Source organism: Leptinotarsa decemlineata, unplaced genomic scaffold (assembly GCF_025532065.1).
Source record: "Leptinotarsa decemlineata unplaced genomic scaffold, Ldec_3_MD MMD2_tig00001019_RagTag_RagTag, whole genome shotgun sequence".
Taxonomy (NCBI): Eukaryota; Metazoa; Arthropoda; class Insecta; order Coleoptera; family Chrysomelidae; genus Leptinotarsa; species Leptinotarsa decemlineata.
The window spans coordinates 8,311,298-8,331,663 of NW_027412557.1; the positions used below are offsets into that span (position 1 = coordinate 8,311,298).

General features: G+C 33.2%; 3 protein-coding genes across 4 annotated transcripts in view; 1 reads left to right on the plus strand and 2 right to left on the minus strand.

The window, feature by feature from the left end:
- Positions 1-8,163, minus strand: part of Zip99C (Zinc transporter Zip99C) — a 51,686-nt gene extending 43,523 nt beyond the window's left edge. Inside the window, exon 1 of one of the 2 annotated variants that reach the window (XM_074175434.1) lies at positions 7,712-8,163. In XM_074175434.1, coding sequence (XP_074031535.1) covers positions 7,712-7,937 — 226 coding nt within the window. In that variant the 5' untranslated portion in view covers positions 7,938-8,163. The remainder of the gene's footprint in view (positions 1-7,711) is intronic. The other variant, XM_074175435.1, reaches the window with a different exon arrangement.
- Positions 8,164-11,269: 3,106 nt separating this feature from the next.
- FipoQ (F-box/LRR-repeat protein FipoQ) overlaps positions 11,270-20,366 on the plus strand; it is a 33,146-nt gene continuing 24,049 nt past the window's right edge. Inside the window, exon 1 of the mRNA XM_074175433.1 lies at positions 11,270-11,415. The gene's annotated coding sequence lies outside the window, so the exon portion shown is untranslated. The remainder of the gene's footprint in view (positions 11,416-20,366) is intronic.
- On the minus strand, positions 14,525-20,263 carry LOC111506622 (uncharacterized). The gene is made up of 5 exons (XM_074175436.1): positions 20,159-20,263; positions 18,894-19,322; positions 18,769-18,836; positions 17,162-17,721; positions 14,525-15,936 (listed from the first exon to the last, which is right to left on the minus strand). Exons 2-4 carry the CDS (start codon positions 19,150-19,152, stop codon positions 17,605-17,607), a joined length of 444 nt encoding a protein of 147 aa, XP_074031537.1. The 5' UTR covers positions 19,153-19,322; positions 20,159-20,263; the 3' UTR covers positions 14,525-15,936; positions 17,162-17,604.

Sequence of the window (20,366 nt, forward strand, 5' to 3'; positions counted from 1 at the left end):
TTACACTTAGGTCCTAATGCGTTGTTAATTGAAGGCGGGATGCCATGAGTAAGTCTTTCGTTGGAATATAGCACACACTTTGTTAAGATATGGTCAACAATTACGGGAGAGTCGCACACTTCACACATCTGTCTGGTGTCGCAATGATGCATCCATGGGTGAGGCGAGTGTGGCCTATTAGCAGGCGAGATATTATGACCTGGGTTTTCCTACTGTCGGGAGATGTATCCATGGAAGTACACTTGTTTTTACTTTGGGAAGTTTACTGAAATAACAAGTGTACTTCCAGTTGAATTGAAATCAATTCTGTTCGATGCGGATTTGTATAAGCTGGTTATATTCTTCGCTCACTTCACCATTTAAATAATTGATTCTTACAAATTCGATTTTTGGTATAAAGAAGCATTTGGAAACATCAATTGGTACTGAAAACTTTAATTAATATCCTTCATTGTCTCTTGGATTGGCAACATTTGAGCTTTCGAAACGTTCATTAGAATCTTGGCAATCTTGGCAACAGAAGAACCTACAGCAGAGACAATTGGTAGCAGTGACCAGCTAAGCTTGTCCTGTGTATTTAAGTACTGCAAGATTAAATCCTGAAGTGGCATAAGCCTATAGCAGGGTCCCAACAAATAAAAAAAAACATTGTAAATTACTAAGCCTGATAATGAATAAACGTTATCAAGCAAGAATCTTACAACTGTTATATTTTGATGTTTCCTTGTTTTGAGGAATATTATTAGCTAATATTACCACATTACTAGATTTCTTCTTTGCAAGCGTTCCGAGACAATATTTCATACAACGTGGTATTAGCCCGGGAAGTAATTATTTTTCGGCAGTCATTTGCCGGAACCTACTGTGTAGGTACACTGAGAGAGGTGAATGTTTCGAGATTTCTGTTTCGAAATCTTTATTTTTTTATATCTCCTCTCTAAAATCTTCAAAATTGTTTCAATTTCTGTCAAGATAATTTTTATATTCACTTAGTGACCTATTCATATGTTCGTTGGTTTACGGTTCTTCAAGTATTAAACTATTACTCACAGTGTCGTTGGGGATGAAACGCAATGAGGTTATAAAAACAATTGAAAGAACATCATAAAATTATGTGTTTACAAAGATGATCGATTGTACAAAATAAGTCAGAAGACATATAACGCAACAATAAATGTCAACACGGTAAAATATTCTTATTGGTACATTATTAAAGTTTTGCTAAAACTTTTATATTGTAGTTGTGATGGCCGTCACATTATTACCTACAAGTTTAAAGTTTCATTTTCTGAAAACTTGGATAAAAGGGAATAGAAGCCTGAAATGAGATTTAAATTATGGCGTAGTCTGATTCAACGAAATGTTTTTTCCTGTAGCTGGTTTCTGCTAGATGATTGTTAATTTAGCAGTTAATCCCACGATATTACCTTTAAATGAAGAGCAAAAAGTTCAGGAATGAAGTACAAAATCAGGTTGAAATTGGCAAAATAAAAATCCAAAGTGGTCCTTCTAAGTTCATTTGAAAAAGTAATGTTTTTTACCATTTTTATTGTAGCTACCGTTATTGCAGTTTCGTCCTATATGGACATTTTAAAACTAATACAAATGACAAACTAATGAAAATGTCCATATAGGACGAAACTGCAGTAACGATAGTTACAAATGAAAGTAGTTGAAACATAGAAACTTCCATTTCTCATTTTTCATAATGTTAAAAGATTCAATAACTTTCTATGGAAACAGAAATCCCAAATCTTTAATTCGCTTTCTACTTGCGATTATTCTCAAAAAAAAAAGTTATTATTGACTTCAAAAATGCATCATGATTTATTTGATTTCATGCTTTTAAAGAAATTAGAAAATAATTATTTTGACTTTTCAAACATCCTGTATGGTCAAATGGATTATCCAGTTCATTAAACTGTGATGGTGTTATTGTGATTGTGATATAGTTAGACGAATATGATGATTTCTTTGAAGTTCTGCTGATAAGAAAAACCTCGAGAAAAACAAAGTCGATACAAAATAATCAGAATTCGAACGTCTTCATACTGCCAACACGTGTTGCGGTCTTGTTAACTGACCAAGGAAAATTACAATAAAGTATTACTTGAATAAGTTGAAGATTTGTTGTTATTAATGTCAGTATACCCGATTAAAAATGATAAACATCATGAATCGAATGACGTTGTTAGTATTTTTATATTTTCCGATAATCTTTAGGAAGTTTTGATTGATGCATCTAAGAACGGCTTTACAAAATGCAACACGTGTTTCGCCATAAAGTTGCTTCTTCTGGCGTGTCTTTACGAACTAAATTCTACATATTCAATGATCAATATACATAGAGTGTGTCCTAGCTAAAACTTGTCACCCCCCCTAATTTGCGAACTCGTGAAAAAAATTGAAAATCGCTCAGACTCGGTCGATTTTTATTTCAAGAGAGAACACTCACCAAATACGTCATCATTGTATTGTCAATCCCCCATCCACAGCACTACTTACTTCAGAAATTTCAATGGGACTACTATACTCTTGTGATACACCATTTTGAAGGGAATTCAATCCCAAAAACATCGGTGTACTGAAATTGAGGACCCCGGCAACTCGGGCGGATCACGTGGTAGGAGATTAGCCTACTGGTTGTATTATTCTACTATGCCGCAGTGACAAAAAATCCTATACCCACAACAAATGAAAAGTACCTACATCATCGCCCGCGATTTTGTCAAAATTTCGCGGGCGAGAATGCCGTACTTTTCTGCCTAGGTGCTTGATATATTGAATGTAACACGATGTTTTCATGATTGAACTCATGTCCTACTACTAAAAGGCGGTTTGCAAATGTGGAATTAGCCTTTCTATTCCGAAAAATCTCACAATGCAGTGTTTTTTGAATACGTTATCGATTTTCATCAGGTATAGGTCAATTCCATCATATATCTCAATAATAAATATCATCAAAGCTTGAATTCGAGTTCGAGTTTGTACAACTAAAAGATTCACATATGTTATTCGTGGTGATCGATTCAACAAGATTAACATCACGTACGAATTTTCTAAGCCGTCTGAGGGGGTGGAATTATCCTGAAAATTCAAAAATTGGATTTAAATATTACTGGAGTTTTTTCCCCAATACCAAATCGTTTATTTTTAACACCTCGACACGTGTTTCGATCACCAAGTGATCATCTTCAAGAGAAAGATTGAACTGTTTAATCTTCCTCCACTCCAGTAATATTAATTACTACACCAAAGGTTTCAAACAGTGCCTCATAAGTAAAAAATTGGATTTGTTATTCCCGTTGATCAATTGAACAATACCAACTTCACTCCCGAGTTTTTAGGCCAAAACCTACATGATGACTATCATCTTTGAAAGCTGGAACCAAGCTGAGAACTTCATTACAGAAATGAGCAGTTATTAGCATTCAGTTTCAATTTCTCACAGGGCGTAAGTTAACAACAGTGTCTCATCGAAGCCGCAGAAATTCCTCATTTTTTAATGATCATATTTACAAAAAATAAATAAGTCGGACACCCTGGCAGGTAGTCACTAATGGAGAAATCCCGGAAAAAACAAAACAATCTCAAAACCAGGATAATCAAACTACACACGCTATATGGGGAAAAGGGAAAGAAAGTAGGTTGTGAACAGCTAGACACAAGAGTCAATAACAACACGTTCAATAATAAATTCATTTGTGATACTACTATTATGATCTACAAAGCAAAAAAAAATAATCAAGTTCATTTCACTAATGTTGTAAACATATTTTTTCATCTGTTTTTTCTATTTTTACTATTCCACATCTATTTTCTGTAGTACACCTTGTACTATGATGCTTTCATAAATAAATATTACTTATTATGCTACGTTTTGGAAACAATTCAGTGTATTCAAAACAAAATCTACTGAAACAAAATGATGACTAATGAATATTCTGGAATATTTATAGTATCCGAATAATATAAGTGACTAGAGTTTTCACGGGTAAGTACAACTAATTGCATTCCTTATGTTATATTTAAACCAATCACGAAAATTTTTTTTTGTTCATCAGTTCACCTGGTGAAAAAAATTGTAATCTCAAAACAAGACTCAAGAACAACAATAATATATTAATTTTGATATAAATTTTTGTTCTTCAACATAGTTTTTTGGCGGATTGATAGTTAATTTTCATTATTATATACAGGGTGGGACTCCAGATACGACACGGTCCCTGTGAACCAAACCATTGATTTTTTGTGAATTTCTCCATTGATTTTTTATTAATTTCTCCATTTCATTATATGTATATTAATTAAGGCTGCACGAGAAAATTATTTCATGGGTGGCTCAAAAAAGGGACAAATCAAAGTTGTGTTTTTTTTAACAGAACATCCTGTATTTTATTACACTAATGAATAGGTCAGGAAAAAATTATATGATTTCATCCATTCATACCGTTCTTGAGTCATTGATTTTTTTTATGAAAATCATATAATATACAATTTGACACTAAATAACATAGAAATTTATAGAAGTCATCCCTTTGAATTCTGACCAAGCATAAAAGAGGTTTTGGGCTATTGATTTGATGTTCAAAACTCATTGTCACTTTTTTATAATTTCCAAGATAACTTTGTGTTATTTCAAATAAAACACCCTGTATTTTTCTGGTCTATATAAAATTCATTTATCTTTCATTTTATTTCGGGGTTTCCTATACCTAACCTAAATAGTTTTTCAGATATTGGCTTTTCAAATCGTAGTTCTTATTTAAATGCATTCTTTGAATCAAGAATTCATTGACAGTATTGTGTTTTACGTTATTCAAAAAATTCACTGAATTATTACCGTTGAAAATGAAAACTTATCCCATCCAAAAGCGGATGGATATTGCGGATTGCGGATAAGCGATTGGTGAGTGTTTGGAGAATTACCTTTTGGCGTTGAGGTTGTGTGCCCTGAAATATCCAGACTGGAATCATCCAAAAAAGTTAGTTTTCAAACGATTGCTACATGAATTTCGTAGAATGGAAGTGTAGCTTATGAAAAGGCGAATAGACCAAAACCCATCATTGGAAATGGGGAAAATGAATTTCTTATTATGGGATCAATCATAGAAACCCCTAATACGAGTCAACGTAAGACTGAAAAGGATGCAGCAATGGGCAGACGGGGCATTTTTAGGGCAATAAAAAATACAAATTTCACTATACCGTATTCAAATGCACCAGGAATTATATGAAATAGACTTCCATCGACGAATAGAGTTTTGTCTTTGGGTTCTGAACAAGTTAAGAGAGGATGAACATTTTTTGGATCCCATATTATATTATGATGAATCAACTTTTCATAACAATGGCTTACTGAACAGACACAACATCCATTATTATAGTGATGTTAATCCTCATTTTTTCCGCACTCTGGATCACGTGTGGGGAGAAATTATAGCACCATACATGGAAACCTGAATGGTCAGAATTTTTTATAATTTTACGAGATGATCTGCCTGAGCTTCTGGAGAATATGCCACTAAATATTAGATGCAGCTCCAGCACATTTCAAATTCAGTGTCAGACGCTTTTGAATAGATGCTTTACGAATAATTGGATTCGTGGGGGGAGGGCCACAAAATTGGCCAGCAAGATCACCAGATTTGACTTGTCTCGACTTTTTCCTATGGGGATACTTGAAAAATGAGGTTTACACTCCTCCAACCACAGTGGAAAATATGAAGGAGAGAATAAGGGCTGAAGAGTGACGCCTCAAATGCTAATAAATTTTAAGTATCTTTCATAAAGATAGTGGATCTTTGTATTCAATAGAATGGTCGCCATTTCGAAAATCTACCTTGAATTAGATATAAATTTGTGTTTCATATTTTGTTGTTTCAGTTGAATAATAAAAAAATTGTATAGTCTGTGAAAGTGAAAAACTTCAATTTAGTGAACAGTAAAGTGAAGTATAACCACTGTCAACGAGAATTCTGTGAGCAAATTAAGTCGTTTCCAAACATATTGATTCAAAGAATGCATCAAAATGAGAACTATATTTGAAAAAGCCAATATTTGAAAACTATTCAGGTTAAGTATAGGGAACCCTGATATGAAATTGAATTTTATACTGTTGAGACCGAAAATACAGGATGTTTTGTTTGGAATAACAAAGTTATCTTTGTCCAAAATTATAAAAGTGACAATCATTTTTGAACATTCTGTATAATATCGAGAAACAAGTTTTATCGAAATCAATAGCCCAAAACCTCTTTTATACTTGGTCACAATTCGAAAGGATGATTTCTATACATCTCGATGTTATGTTTCCAATTGTTCCAACTGCATTTTCATAAAAAAATCAATAACTCGAAAACGGTTATAGTTAGGAACACAGAACCTTGTATACAATCATATAATTTTTTCCTGGTCTGTTCAAAAGTATAACGAAATACAGGTTGTTCCAGTTGACAAACCACAACTTTGATGTCATTAATGAATTGATTGTATGTATTGCATTTTTGTTTTTCACTTGATTCAGAATGTTCAGCTTTTTTCTCATTTTTCACTGTAATATAAAATACATAGAAGTTGTTTGAATGAAATGGCTCTATATAAACATTTTCAATATCTTAATTTTACTTCTGAATTTTTCAGATGTATTTCTGTTTCTCAAATCAATATCTGTTTATTATATCTAGTATCTTCTCAAATAGAAAAGTTTTAATTACCTTAGAATCTTTACTGATCTTCCAAATTTAGTAAAAATGAATGTTCTGATAAAATGAAAATCTGACAACACCGCCAAATTTCAATGTGCTATGCACAAATCACAAATTAAATTTAATCTCCAATAAAGTATAGGTATCTGGATATCGCTAGTTAATTAAATATCTGTCAAATTCAAACTTATGATATACAATTTAATGTGCAATGTAGGTTTTCGAATATTTTTGAACTACCTAGGTACTATTATTTTTTGTAATTTACTCATTTATTTAGGATCCATGCAATGTACCAATCATTCCATAAGTTTTCAACTGTTTCTCTGTTTCACACATCCTAAATACTCCTATTAATTAGGTACACTCATATAATGACAAAATAGTAACAAATTGATAAAATTTGAAGGTGGTTTATGTGATGATAAGACTCTATTGTTCGTTTCTGGAATAAAGAAAGTAATTTTCTACGTAATAGGTACGTCAAGTCTAACTTCTAATTTTAAAATATCGTAATTTATGTGAAATTATTGTTAGGTTATGTTGTGATGATAGTCTTTTCTATAGTCGAATATTTTCTCCAAATATTCTGTAGATATCTTATATAAACATGAATGATATTACATTTCCTCAAATGGGGTAATAATTCATTATTGTCACCGAAAAAATAAGTCGTAATAAATTGATGAAATCAAGGAATTTGTCGTTTTTAATAGAAATAGAAAGGACTTCTGAATACCTAATAATTTTCTGATATCATAAGGAAAAAATCCGTTTAGAGTTTGTGCTTACTAATTTACACATTGACAATGAGTTTGTTGTTCATATATTCGAGGTCGTAGTTTTCGATGAGGTTATATTTACGTCATTAATAAATACCGATATTATAATTCTACCAAATCAATGAATGAACTTGAATATTAGTTTAGTATTTACGTTCATGCTCTAAAAACTAACTGCTACAGATGATAAGACAATTTATAATAAAGAAATGTGATTCTAACCTCCTTGTTTTAGATTGTCAGTTTGGTCAATTGGAATGACAAGGAGAGGCAACACTCCGCTGAGTCCGACAAGGATGGAACCAAATATGGCCCATAACCATGGGATGTATTCCAAAGTACAAATCCATCCTGGTACGAATTCCTTAACTATTTCCTTGAAGGAACCGTCAAATTGAGTACTGTTTGTGTCCGAGAGGCATACGAAACTGTTTCCAAGAAGTGCCATTTTTGAATTTTGATCGACATATAAATTCCACTACACTCACTTAAATACCGATTTAATTCCGGAAAGGAATAATCTGCCGACTAATCTACTCTGAGACTGAGCCGGACAAATTATATATATGAAATTTAAAAAATCTAATCAAATCTCACTCATTTTATACCACATCTACTTATCAGTGTCGTGTGAACCATTCTCATTCTTTGAACATTAAACAAAACAACAGCATGGTTTGAGTGACGGATGCAACATCCCCTCCCTTCGAAATCAGAAACGTTCAGCATCAGTTCTGCTGTATTCCACCAAAGCTAATAAAGCGAACATAGTAGCGTTGCCACATCAATAACAAAGAAGCCAAATGACTGATCTTCGTTGGGTTTGAACGAAATTAAATACTTTAATTTCATTTCATGATTTGTTGTGGTACTCTAATGCTGCAGTAGAAAGGAATTTTCACTCACGCTTGTCATATAGACCATAGTAGTAACGTTGGGTAAAATCATGAATTTTTATTCATTGGTGGGGCAGAGTATTTCTCAATTTTTCCGTGTATACCTAATAGGGTTGAAATTTAAAATTTTCGTGCATAATTCTGATATTTCGAAAGCATTATTCAACATTATATTTATGGGTCTCAACTTCTCTGTTGTTGACATAAAATTAGAAACATTTTTTATGACTGAAGGAAATGACTGAAGGAAGGAAATTGTTCTAACATATATGTGGTGACTTTGGTTTGATAAACACCAATAGAAAGAGGCTTGATGAGAAATTTGAAACTGAATAGTTTAATGGTTGTTATCTACAATGATATTGGAATTATAGGCGAACATATAATTACGTTTTTTCAATGTCTGAATCACAGTCTAAATTACAAATATGAATAATAATATATACTTGGTTTTGGGTGTTTTATCGTATGAAAATTAATTTTATAGGTAGAATTGGAACGTCTGGCGTATAATGAATCTATTAATAACATTTTTCCGATATTAGAACACAATACGCGTGTTTTGCTACTCAAGAAAGACGACAAGACGGCGATGAAAAGTATATTGGTTGAACCAAGCAGACTATAATAAATCGTTACAAGGAACATGTTTCATATATTCGGTTTCATATATTCGGTTTCATACACCAGATGATTCCAGTGCCCCTCATAATACCTCATACAACGGACACTGAATAAGTGAACAATGCTTGAAATTGTTGAAATCGATACATGACAACAGGTTTTAGAATGACTTCGAAAGTTCACAAATAGAAAAATTTGTAGAATGAAATCTATGAACCGCGACAAAATTTTCATTTCTAACGCCCGCCCTTTAGGCTCGTACGTAATAATCACAGATAGAAAACTGGTATAATAGGTAGTGATTAACACTAGGAAAAATAACAATATAACGCAATGGATTATGCCAGCAATTAATTCCATTCTGGTAAGGTGATGGTCTATTCTGATGTATATAAAAACATTGCAGTTCCAGTCATTTTCTGATGATGCTAAATTGGTTAGTGAAACGCTCCTTGAGTGACAACATTTTGTTCTAGTGTGAAAAAGTGTTTACAAATTGATGCTTTCTTTTCAAACCTCATTACCGATAGATTTAACCTTGAAATGCAATAATAAAATATGATGCTTGATTTCGAACTGAAAAAATAACATCAATTAAGTAAATATAGGAGTAGTAACTTCAATTATTCAAATCTGTTGAAGAAAAAATTCAACTTTCATGTTGTTTGAAAAAACTCTTTAGATAGGATCCACGCCTAATTTCTATTCACACTCTACTGATTCGAATACTGTTTTCTCGGTGGAAACGAAACCAAAATATTGCAAACAAAACACAGATAGGTATACTTTTGTCCCTTTCCTTATAAGTTCTGTCTGATGGAAAAGCGCCAATCAACTTAGGAGAACGATTTTTAAATTCTTAATTAAATTGGAGGATTAGTTTTACGTCATATTCAAATTTGCTTCTTATCATTCTCAAGAATTGAAATTGAGAGAACAGTCATGATTAAATGGCATACAGTATCATATATAAATGTCACTTATGAACCAACTTTCAAGGACATTTTGAAAAACACTCAGTTTTGAAATAAAAAATGTTTCATGTTCCTTAAAATAAATCGAATTTTTTTCAAATATTACGTCATATTGATCCACATGCTATAAGTAAAGAAAATACTCTAAACTGCCTGGGTTGTTACATATGGTGGTTGTAACACACATACAAATAAGCATTTCATCATCAATAATTACCAACTTTGTCATTTAGCAATATCATGAGAGTAAAAGTAAAAACCGTATGATAAAACTACGGACTCGTGGTTTCATCATGCATCGACATAAGAACAAAATGTCAATTCTCAAATTGAATTGATTTCATTACCAGAATAACGAGAAATTTCCCCAAGAGCATTTGCTTGAAAGCGTAATGTTCGAATGTATGAACAGAGTACGTGAATGTCTGGAGTCGCATTTGTCAATAATAGTCGACCTACTTGATGTGACTAGATGCATCACCAATACGTCACGTATTCTTTTCGATGTCATTGAAATTGAGAATGATGTTTTCATTCGAATTATTCGTGACTATGATATTGAGTTTTCTGTATATCATATATAATTTTCTGATTGATTCGGCCGTTACTTGATGAAGATCCATAGTAATTTCAAAAACTACACCTCACGATTTGATCTCCACAAACTTTATTTGAAAAATATATCACATGTTTGGCTAGCACAGTATCTTTTTCAAGGTAAGGTGTAGTTTTTGAAATTATCATACATATATTGTTGATATTCAAGGAAGAGTTTGAATTGAAGGATTGTTGTCTATAGGAATAAGCGAAGTGTGGCAATTCACTTTACATTTCGGTCTCTTGTATCTGTTCATTGTATTTGTGAGTTTTATTTGATTTGTATATCCATTTTGGTTGTCTGAGTAAAGTTAGGGTCTGGTTACTATCATATTCATAATATCAAATTGAATCTGTGAATTTCTGTAGAATCATTCATGCAAAGTTTCGATATTGGTTCATTGATTCAATAGGATTAGCACATTGACAGTAATTGAAATTGTGATATTGATTCATAACTAGGCCCCGACATCCACGCATGATACAAGAATAATTACACCTAGATACTAATTTCATGACTGTCAGTTGTATTGCTATCTCTATTGTTTTATCGCTATAAGACTCTTTTTTGGTGGACTGGCCTTCAACTTTTTCATTATTTTATCGTTTCTAACGAAATAATCTGTTAAATAATTTTCTAACTGACAACGCTGTATCGAAAACTGAAATGTGGCCAATAACCGTGGTGGAATCGACCAGTAAGATAAAGTGGATTTCCGTACGCATGACTGTAAAGTGAAGCTGTATCATGCGTAGTTGTCATTGTTGTCAAGTTGAATTTTTTTAATTCTGGAGAAACAATTGTTTGTTGGATTATTGCATTTCCGAAACAAAGGTATGGTAACAATAAGTAATTAACGATTTACGACGTTTCTGAAAATTGAAAAATTACAGTAAATACGAGTAGGACTCTCGGTAATCTCATCAGTATCTTATCCGGTTAAAATAAATACTTTTTATTCAATTGTTTATCATCTATCAACTTACTCCTATCAATAATCATTCAACTGATAGTTAATTAGGGACTGATGTTTTCAAGTCAATTGTGTAGATTAAAGTATCTATTGACCAAAAACAAACATTTTATAGTTTTCACTACTTTGTTCCTTGTTTTGTTCTTCCCTTCCGAAGTTCATTCGCATTCAACACAAAAATGACTTTCATGGGGATATCCTAAACGGTAGGTAATACTATAAAATATTTGAATAAAGTCTGTTTTAGTAAATATTAATTTCAACAGGTCGCGCTAATTTAAAACAACTATTTAATCAAACGCACCTTTCTACGTATTTTTATCCACTGATCAATTCTGAAGTCAATACTTGATGTTGCGGTTAACTTTTGAAGATACTGTCACTAAAAAGTGTAAACAGCGTAAAATGACAACTTTTTCCGATGGTGTCGTAGGACTACCTAATTTTATTCACTTCCCAAAAATTGTATTTGTCCAGTCATTTTTGGTCGATTTAGGCCTGTATTTCGGAAAGTTGACATACCGAGCTGTAAATTTGTATAAACTTTGTATTTTGGCATCATAAAAGTATTCTCAAAATTCACATATGATTCGACGGCCGCAACTTCAAAAATTGGGGGTCAAAAGTCAAAAAACCGACTTTTTGCACGTTTTTTGCCAATATCTCGTTTCCAATGGGTTTTATGCTAATTGTATTTATTATCAATATTGTAGACAATTGAATTCTCTACAACTTTTGTTTCAAACATTTTTTCATACGTTGAATCCTTTTTGAGATAGAGGGCAGCGCGAGCGCCGATTAAATATTATTTGAAACTAACTGGTTGTCCCGATCGAAATCAGCTCATTCAAGGTTTATAAATTATTACTTAATAAATAATTATAAATAATTTTCATTTCTTACTAACAAATACATTATATATCTATGAATTCAATAATGCAATTTATTCCTGTATTTCAAAAAGTCATTAAGGGATATACTTTAATTACATTTCAATTGTATTCTATTTTACGGTAATTGCATTTTAAGTAGAAAATAATTTAGTAAATCATGTTTAAAATTTTGTTCCTTCACGCTTTAAGCGGCTGTGATACGACTTCTGAGCTCTTTAAAAAGGGGAAAAAAACTTTTTTAAGAACATTCCAGAAACTATCTAATTTGGATGAACTTGCCGCAGCATTTGAAGAAGAAAACTGCCCGGTTCAAAGATTATTTGATAGTGGATTGCAAACTTTATTAGCTGTTTATAATGCTCAAAGTCTGTAGATACTATCGATCATCTTCGTTATGCACAATATGTCAAGCTAGCAAAGCTTAATAAACCTGTGCAGTTGTCAAATATCCCACCAATAAGTGGAGCAGCTCACTAACATTTTAATCGTGTTTATTACCAAGTTCAAACTTGGTTAGGACATGATTTGGAACCCCAGGAATGGGGTTGGACAATGCGTAACGGATTGCTTGAACCTATCATGACCATTTTACCATCTGCTTCAGATGAGTTACTCAATACGATATTCTGTAACTGAAAAAGTGGTTGTGGTTCAAAATGTAGATGCAGGAAAGCGGTGTTGCAATGCTCTTTAGCTTGTGGCCAGTGTAATGGGCAAGCTTGCCTCAATGCTGTACCATATGAGACCGATGTTAACGAAGATATGTCCTTTGATCTAGAAATCATGGAAGAATTAGAAACGAATCTGGGTGAAGATGACAATGAAGATGATAACGCCCTTGAATTCTTACATCTGCGAGAAGACGATGACGATGAAGAAGAAGAAAATTGAAATTAAAACCCATTATTCTTTTAATTATTTTATCTGTTTTTTTAATTTTGACATTCACAAATGTATCAAATGAGATGTTTTAATAAAAATATTATTTAGAATTTTATTTCTTTTCTATTCATTTTTATTTACTAAAGAATAATTACTATAGATTAGATTTGAATTATGATGTAATATATATTTTCCCCTCTACAAATTTATAACTACAATATAGTCAATAAATACAATTAGCATTAAACCCATTGGAAACGAGATATTGGCAAAAAACTTGCAAAAAGTCGTTTTTTTTTTATTTTTGACTCCCAATTTTTTATGTTACGGCCGTCGAATCATATGTGAATTTTGAGAATACTTTTATGATGACAAAATACAAAGTTTATATAAATTTACAGCTGGGTATGTCCACTTTCCTAGGCAAACCTCCTAAAATGACTGGACTATATTTTTTCCAGCAAATAATAACATAATTGTTATGAAACTATAAATAACACTCTTACAAGATACTCATTATCGATTCTGTTGCCAGACTTGAAAGGTTATGGGAAAAAATAAAAAATGACTCCTTTTTTTCATTTAGAATGTGCCTTCCATAACTGATTGCATATTTGTGTAGTGTTTCATTAATAAATAGGTGTAATTGACAAGTATTCACTTGCGCGAATAAAAATACATAAATGAAAAATTTACGTAATTTAGCAACATAATTTGCATATTTTTATAGAACTTCTTGGGAATTTTTACCATAATCTGAGAAAAAATAAAAAATAATGAAGTTTGTTCTTTCTACACCTGCACAAATTATCCATTAGGCTACGATTTTTATTAAATTGTGGAAAAGGTGAAAATCCTCAAAAAGTCGATACAAAACTCTGATTTTCTTTGTTTTAAGGACGAAACACAAGCACTACAGGGAAATCCTTACGGCGCTCTAAGAGCGGTGCCTATGCGAAAGTAGCGATTCATACTAGATATGAATCTTTGGAGATAAATACATTTGGAAATGCTTTTTCAGAAAGTTCCACATAAATGCATTCTCCAAATGAAAGAGTTCTTTAACAGTGAAACTCGAGGTGTACTGAGTTGAACCTCAAAACAATGAACAGCCACAGTCCGTTGCATATTTCTGATATGCACCGCTCTTGATGGAATCAAATGTGCCAAGTCACTGGCACACCTGGCACCCCTGAAAGTATCTATAGAAGAGACACAAATCTCCAACCTTTCTTCGATGTTCCAGACTATAAAGTTTGCAAGTGACGTCGTGTCTCCAATCAGGTGGATGGCTCTTTTCTAGATGAAATCAAGCAGGTTCAGGGTATGCTTGGGGGGGGGGGGTGGAGCTCCGTACATGAGAATAATTCTCCAAAGTAGATCTGAGCTGAACCCGAGGTGGCTACAGTTTTCTGGTTCGGAACAGTGTTCCAAGCTTTTGAGAAGCACCCTTTGCAACTACAACGACATGATTGTGCCATGACATATTGGTGTTCATTTCAATCCTCAACAAACTTATCGAAGCAGAAAGCGGAATTGTCTGTTTTGACATTAATCTGAGAGTGACCAGAATCTACATAGTGAAGGATCTTACAGACAAACAACGGCATCAAAACAATATCCTAAGAAAACACCTGAACTTAGCTAGAGGAAACAAAGACGTGAACTGTTACATTAAGGAAAATCGACTACACGTAAATGGTAAAAGCTATTCACCTGAAGAATTGGAACACTACGAAGAAGTTGATACTGAAATACAGTAGAAACCTCATTGCACTTCAACACCGTCGGCGTCTAAAGAAAACCCACCACTAATTACGAAGATAATTGAACTATCAACCAGGAATCTGCCACAAAAATCAAATACTCCAACTCAACAATCCATTGGAAAACATTCAAACAGGTAGGAGACAAAATTAAAACACGTAACAATCGTAATAAGAAAGATTAGTCTTTAGGATTCTTATTTTTCACTTGTACCTATTTATTTTTTAATTCTCTACAATCCCTTGAACACTAAAGTACCCAACTCAGTGTCTGATCTGAATAAACTTTTCAGAAACAATGTAAAAACAAAATATCTGAAAAGATTTCATCAAAATATAAGAAACATTTGGAAGAATATGAATTAAAAATTTACTTTTGAGTCAATTACTAGATGATATACCTACTAGATATAAATTCATTTGAATTGGAGGAGTTACGAAATAGCATATAATAAATAAAAATGATGGTGTTATTATCTATACTCATAAATCAATAAACTACAATAACAAAATAGTTAATGAATATTACTACTATTTTCCACACCAAGAAGATTAAAACAGTTTCAATCTTCCTCTTTGAAGATGATCACTTGGTGATCGAAACACGTGTCGAGGTGTTAAAAATAACGATTTAGTGTTGGGAAAAAACTCCAGTAATATTCATTACTACACCAAAGGTTCCAAACAGTGCATCATAAGTAAAAATAGTTAATATCGGATATCATGTTGATGGATTCAAACGAATTCAACTTTTAGCTATTATAAAAAATTCTTAATAGCTTCTTCATACAGGCCACCACCTACTAACGCTGATGAATTCGTCGAAAATTCACGGGAATATCTGAAAAAAAACAAAGCGAACATTATCATGTGAAACCCATCTTATAATTGGTGATATAAATGTTAATCTGAATGAAGACAGAATTGGTATCAAATTATTTAGATTTATTGGGGGAATACAACTTTATTTCATTAATTAATAAAGATACTCGAACACTAGGCCATTCCTCCAGTAAGTAGTACGGGAAATCATGTGGAAGAAATATATAGTGTCATCTTCGACAACCATATGTATCTCGCTTGAAAATAGCATATTTTTCAACATAATATTTTAGAATAAGTACTCAATGAAATATTTAATTTTCAAGCAGAAGGAAAAGTTCTTACTCGAAGTAAGCTGAACAAAAGTTTATGATATTCAAAACTAGGTTTAATAATGAACAATGAAGAAGAAATGAAAATTGTGAAGGCATATACTTAATACAAATTTATTTCTGGGATCAGGCGAGCAAAGTCAAATAACACTAGAACACACAAATAACACTAGATTTTAAAAACAGTCGATATGTAAAATACAAACACAGACACAATTACAATGATAACAAGAGCATTACAATATCAGAACAACAATTCTCAAATAAACCAGCTTTCAACGGAAAATAAACTCAATTGCCATTTTACTAAACAGAAAAAATAACTTCATTTGAGTACCAGTAGCATTAAAAGTAGAATATAAAATGTGGTGAATTGGTTCAACGTTACCGTTGAATATCATTTCCTGTTTGAAAACAGATTATTAACTTATTTCATCCATAATTCAAAAAGTTCAGGCTCAAGTTCTGGTTGAGGAAACAGATGACGTTCAGTCTACAAATCATTAAAAGATATATTAGAATGATGTATAATAGTAGTAACTGCAGCAGATTGCCCAACAAATTATTTGACTTTTCCTGTACGAGTAGGTTAATAATCTGGAAAATACTGTTTTGAAAGTTTTGACTTTGTGGTTTAAATGATTTAAATTCCATCTTAATATGACAAATATTTACATATGGACAAAAATTTTGTTCCGATTCCGATTTGTCAATTGTGTGCAGTTGTTTCCAATTCCGATTGAAGTTCTCTTTCAGGTCATTATTATACTTTGGCCTATTCTGACAAGTTTCTAAATAGTGATTTGGGTAATAGTGTTTCGATATGAAAGTTGTAGGAGAAAGATTCAATTGGCTCTTCCTACATTCTTATTTATATAACAAAAAGAATAACTTCATCAATGAAGAATTTACCTTGCATAGGTGTCGCTATATTATTTTATTTCCATTTTTCTCCAATTTAGTTGTGTCTTTATTTCAAGATTAATTTTGTTAGGCCGGCCATACACGTTACGGTATACCGGAGAGGTTTTTTATCGACCTTTTTTTTGGGTAATGGTTACCTTCCACAATCTGAAAAAATATAGAAATTATAATGTAGAACTTTATACAAGTGTAGAAGGGCAAACTTTTTAGTTTACCCCGATAAGTTACTGCGTAAAAATCAAAGTATTTTTCACAAAGAAAAATCTTCTATTTATCAGTAACTTGTCGTATTTCACAATTTTGCCTATCAAAAAAATATTAAGAAATTATACTTATCTTTTACGTTTCGGAAATATATAATATTTCAAAACTTCTTTGACATCTGTCGAAGAAGTAAAGAAATAAGCTCTCAAAAAAGGAATAACTGCATATTAATTCGAATTTTTATCCATTTCTGAAGACGGAGGCAGATTTTGGCCTCCGAAAGAGGGCATTGTGGACGATTCTTCACTTGGGGGTGTCTGTTGGACAGTATCTTCCGGTTGCTCCTGAAAAGGAACATGAATTATTAGATTTTGACATAAATAAAAATAAGTAAATTTGGTTTTATAGAAACGTATATATATGCACGTGAACAGAATATTATAAATGTTCTTTGTTTCCCGATTTTAGTGAGAAATGGAATGACATTTCTAAGTCATTTGAAGAGCGGTGGAATTTTTCGCACTGTTTGGGTGCCATGGATGACAAACATATCGACATAGTTCCCCCAGCAAAGTCTGGATCTTTTTATTTCAATTACAAGGGTAGACACAGTATGGTACTTCTCGCAATAGTGGATGCTAGCTATCGGTTCCTCCTGGTGGACTTTGGAACAAATGGGCGCAATTCTGATGGGGGCGTTCTTCTAAATACTAAATTTCATGAAAAATTGGAAAACAACCAGCTTTCCATACCGGAGCCGAATGAAAATTTCAAAAAGGTGTCTTATGTTTTTGTAGCCGATGCCGCCTTTCCCCTCACCACAAACATTATGAAACATTTTCGTCAGGCGCAGCTAGATTCAGCTGACAAAGAGATTTACAACTACCGTATTTCAAGAGCAAGACACGTTGTTGAAAAGAGCTTTGGAATACTTGCAGCCAGATTCAGGATCTTCCACACTCAAATAAATTTTTAACCAGGAAACATAATAAAAGTAGTGAAAGCAACTTGTGCTCTGCACAATTTTTTGATTGCACAACAGCCAACCTCTTATGCCCCTCCAAGTACTATATATCAAGAAAATTGTGATGACGCTATTTCTAACATAGGTTCGGATTCCTCTGAATCAAACATGATCCCATTGCAACGTCTTAACCAAAGGAACATAGTTAATGCTGCTAAACGGCTTAGAAATGGGTACCCTTCCTACTTTGTGGATGAAGGCGAAGTTTCATGTCAGGACACACATGTATATAGAAATGTACAATGTGTTAATAAATGTTTCTCAATTCTGTTGTAATTTACATGTACTTGTTCATATTTCTTTCAATTCTGTTGTAATTTACATGTACTTGTTCATATTTCTTTCAATTTTTTAAAGTATAACTTACCTCATCAATCTCGCTTCCATCTTCCTCGTCCACGTTTGAAAAAGAAGTACTGGGTACATCGTTGTCTCCTAAGAAGTCAAATAGATTGAATTACCACAACGTTGGTGAATACAGATTGTCCGTACCCGCTCCAGATTTCATTGACAAATCACGTTTTTTCTTCTCCTTACGCACATTGCTTCTAAGGTTGTTTATGTTTTTCACCACCAAACTCTTATTCGCATCGGGCTCTGTCTCCTTCAATTTTGCAACAAGCCTGTCATAAGCGGCCCATCTCACGTCACGGTTATGGTACTCCTTGCTCTTAACTCGCCACAAACACGGTTCTGATCGGTAAATTTCAAAGAATTCCTCGAGAATTTGATTCCGTTTTCGGGCAGACATGATGAATTTAACACAGTTCAGCAATAAACTAATCGATAGACAATAAACTAAATAAACTAGCAATAAGCTAAACACAACACGAAGCTCTCTAGTCAGAGTATTTGCCACAATTCACCTCACACCGGTGTAGGTTTGCCGGATGACTCACATACACGTTCAGGTCTACTCGCCTGCGCAGGTAGAAAGAATTGAATTTCGATTCTTCTCCGTTCACCTGTACAGGCCGCTACGCCTGCACAGGTATAATGGTAGTGGCTGGCACACACGTTCCGGTTTACCTGCACAGGTAACCTGTACAGGTAAACCTCTCCTTTATACCGTAACGTGTATGGCCAGCCTTATAGATATCATAGAAACAATTCATTAACTGAATGTATACAAGGATTTTAAGATTTACACCAAAACGTGTGAACGTAGATTGGGGGTCTTAGCCTTAGCTCCAAATACAACTTAAGAACCACAAGTGATTCTGTCATTGCCATATCCAGCGGGGCTACGTGGAAGCAGGCTTCCGATGACCGGTTTGCTCAACCCCCACATCCCAAGCCAATGCACTCGCCAACAAACAGCAAGAACAGTAGTTCAAGCAGTGAAAGATGAACAAGAAAAGCCAACCCGCCACTGATGCATCTTACTATGGTTGTGGAGCCATATTATATCAACGTGATCCTATAGAACCCAAAATACGTCAAATAAGAGTCATGTATTATTTTTCCTATACGTTTTCCAAAAGTGAGGTGAATTACTCAATTACTGAGAAGTAATGTCTGGCAGTGGTAAAAGCTGTTAAATTTTTCAAAAAATATCTGAAGGTAAACATATTTAAAATTCATACTGCGACCATAGCTCTAACGCAACTTTTGACATCAAGCCATCTAAGAGTTCATTTGGCTAGATGGCAGATATTTTTGAGGATTTTTGAAATGGAAATAAATCATGAATCGGGAAAATAAATAGAAGATGCAGATGATATTTCAAGACTATGTACAAAGTTTTTTCATCTTACTTAGTCTCGATGTTCTAATATCACAGGAGAACTGGACTTTAGCTAAGAAAAATAAGTCATTAGTAGTTCCGAGCGCGCACAGGAAAATGAGTTTTCCGTCGTCACCATCTCCTCTCTACTAATTAAAAGAACTTTCCTAAAGGCCGGTTGGCAATGTCTACACATAGTTTGAACAAGTCTCGTTCTAAATACCGCAACCCGGCTGAAG

Excerpts from the sequence above, each read along its gene's own strand:
- LOC111506622 (XM_074175436.1), bottom strand. The coding sequence starts at position 19,152 with ATGTCTGCCCGAAAACGGAATCAAATTCTCGAGGAATTCTTTGAAATT. Across the intron at positions 18,837-18,893 it reads GTCAATGAAATCTGGAGCGG|GAGACAACGATGTACCCAGT; the intron begins GTACGGACAATC and ends TTGACTTCTTAG. Across the intron at positions 17,722-18,768 it reads ATGGAAGCGAGATTGATGAG|GAGCAACCGGAAGATACTGT; the intron begins GTAAGTTATACT and ends GTTCCTTTTCAG.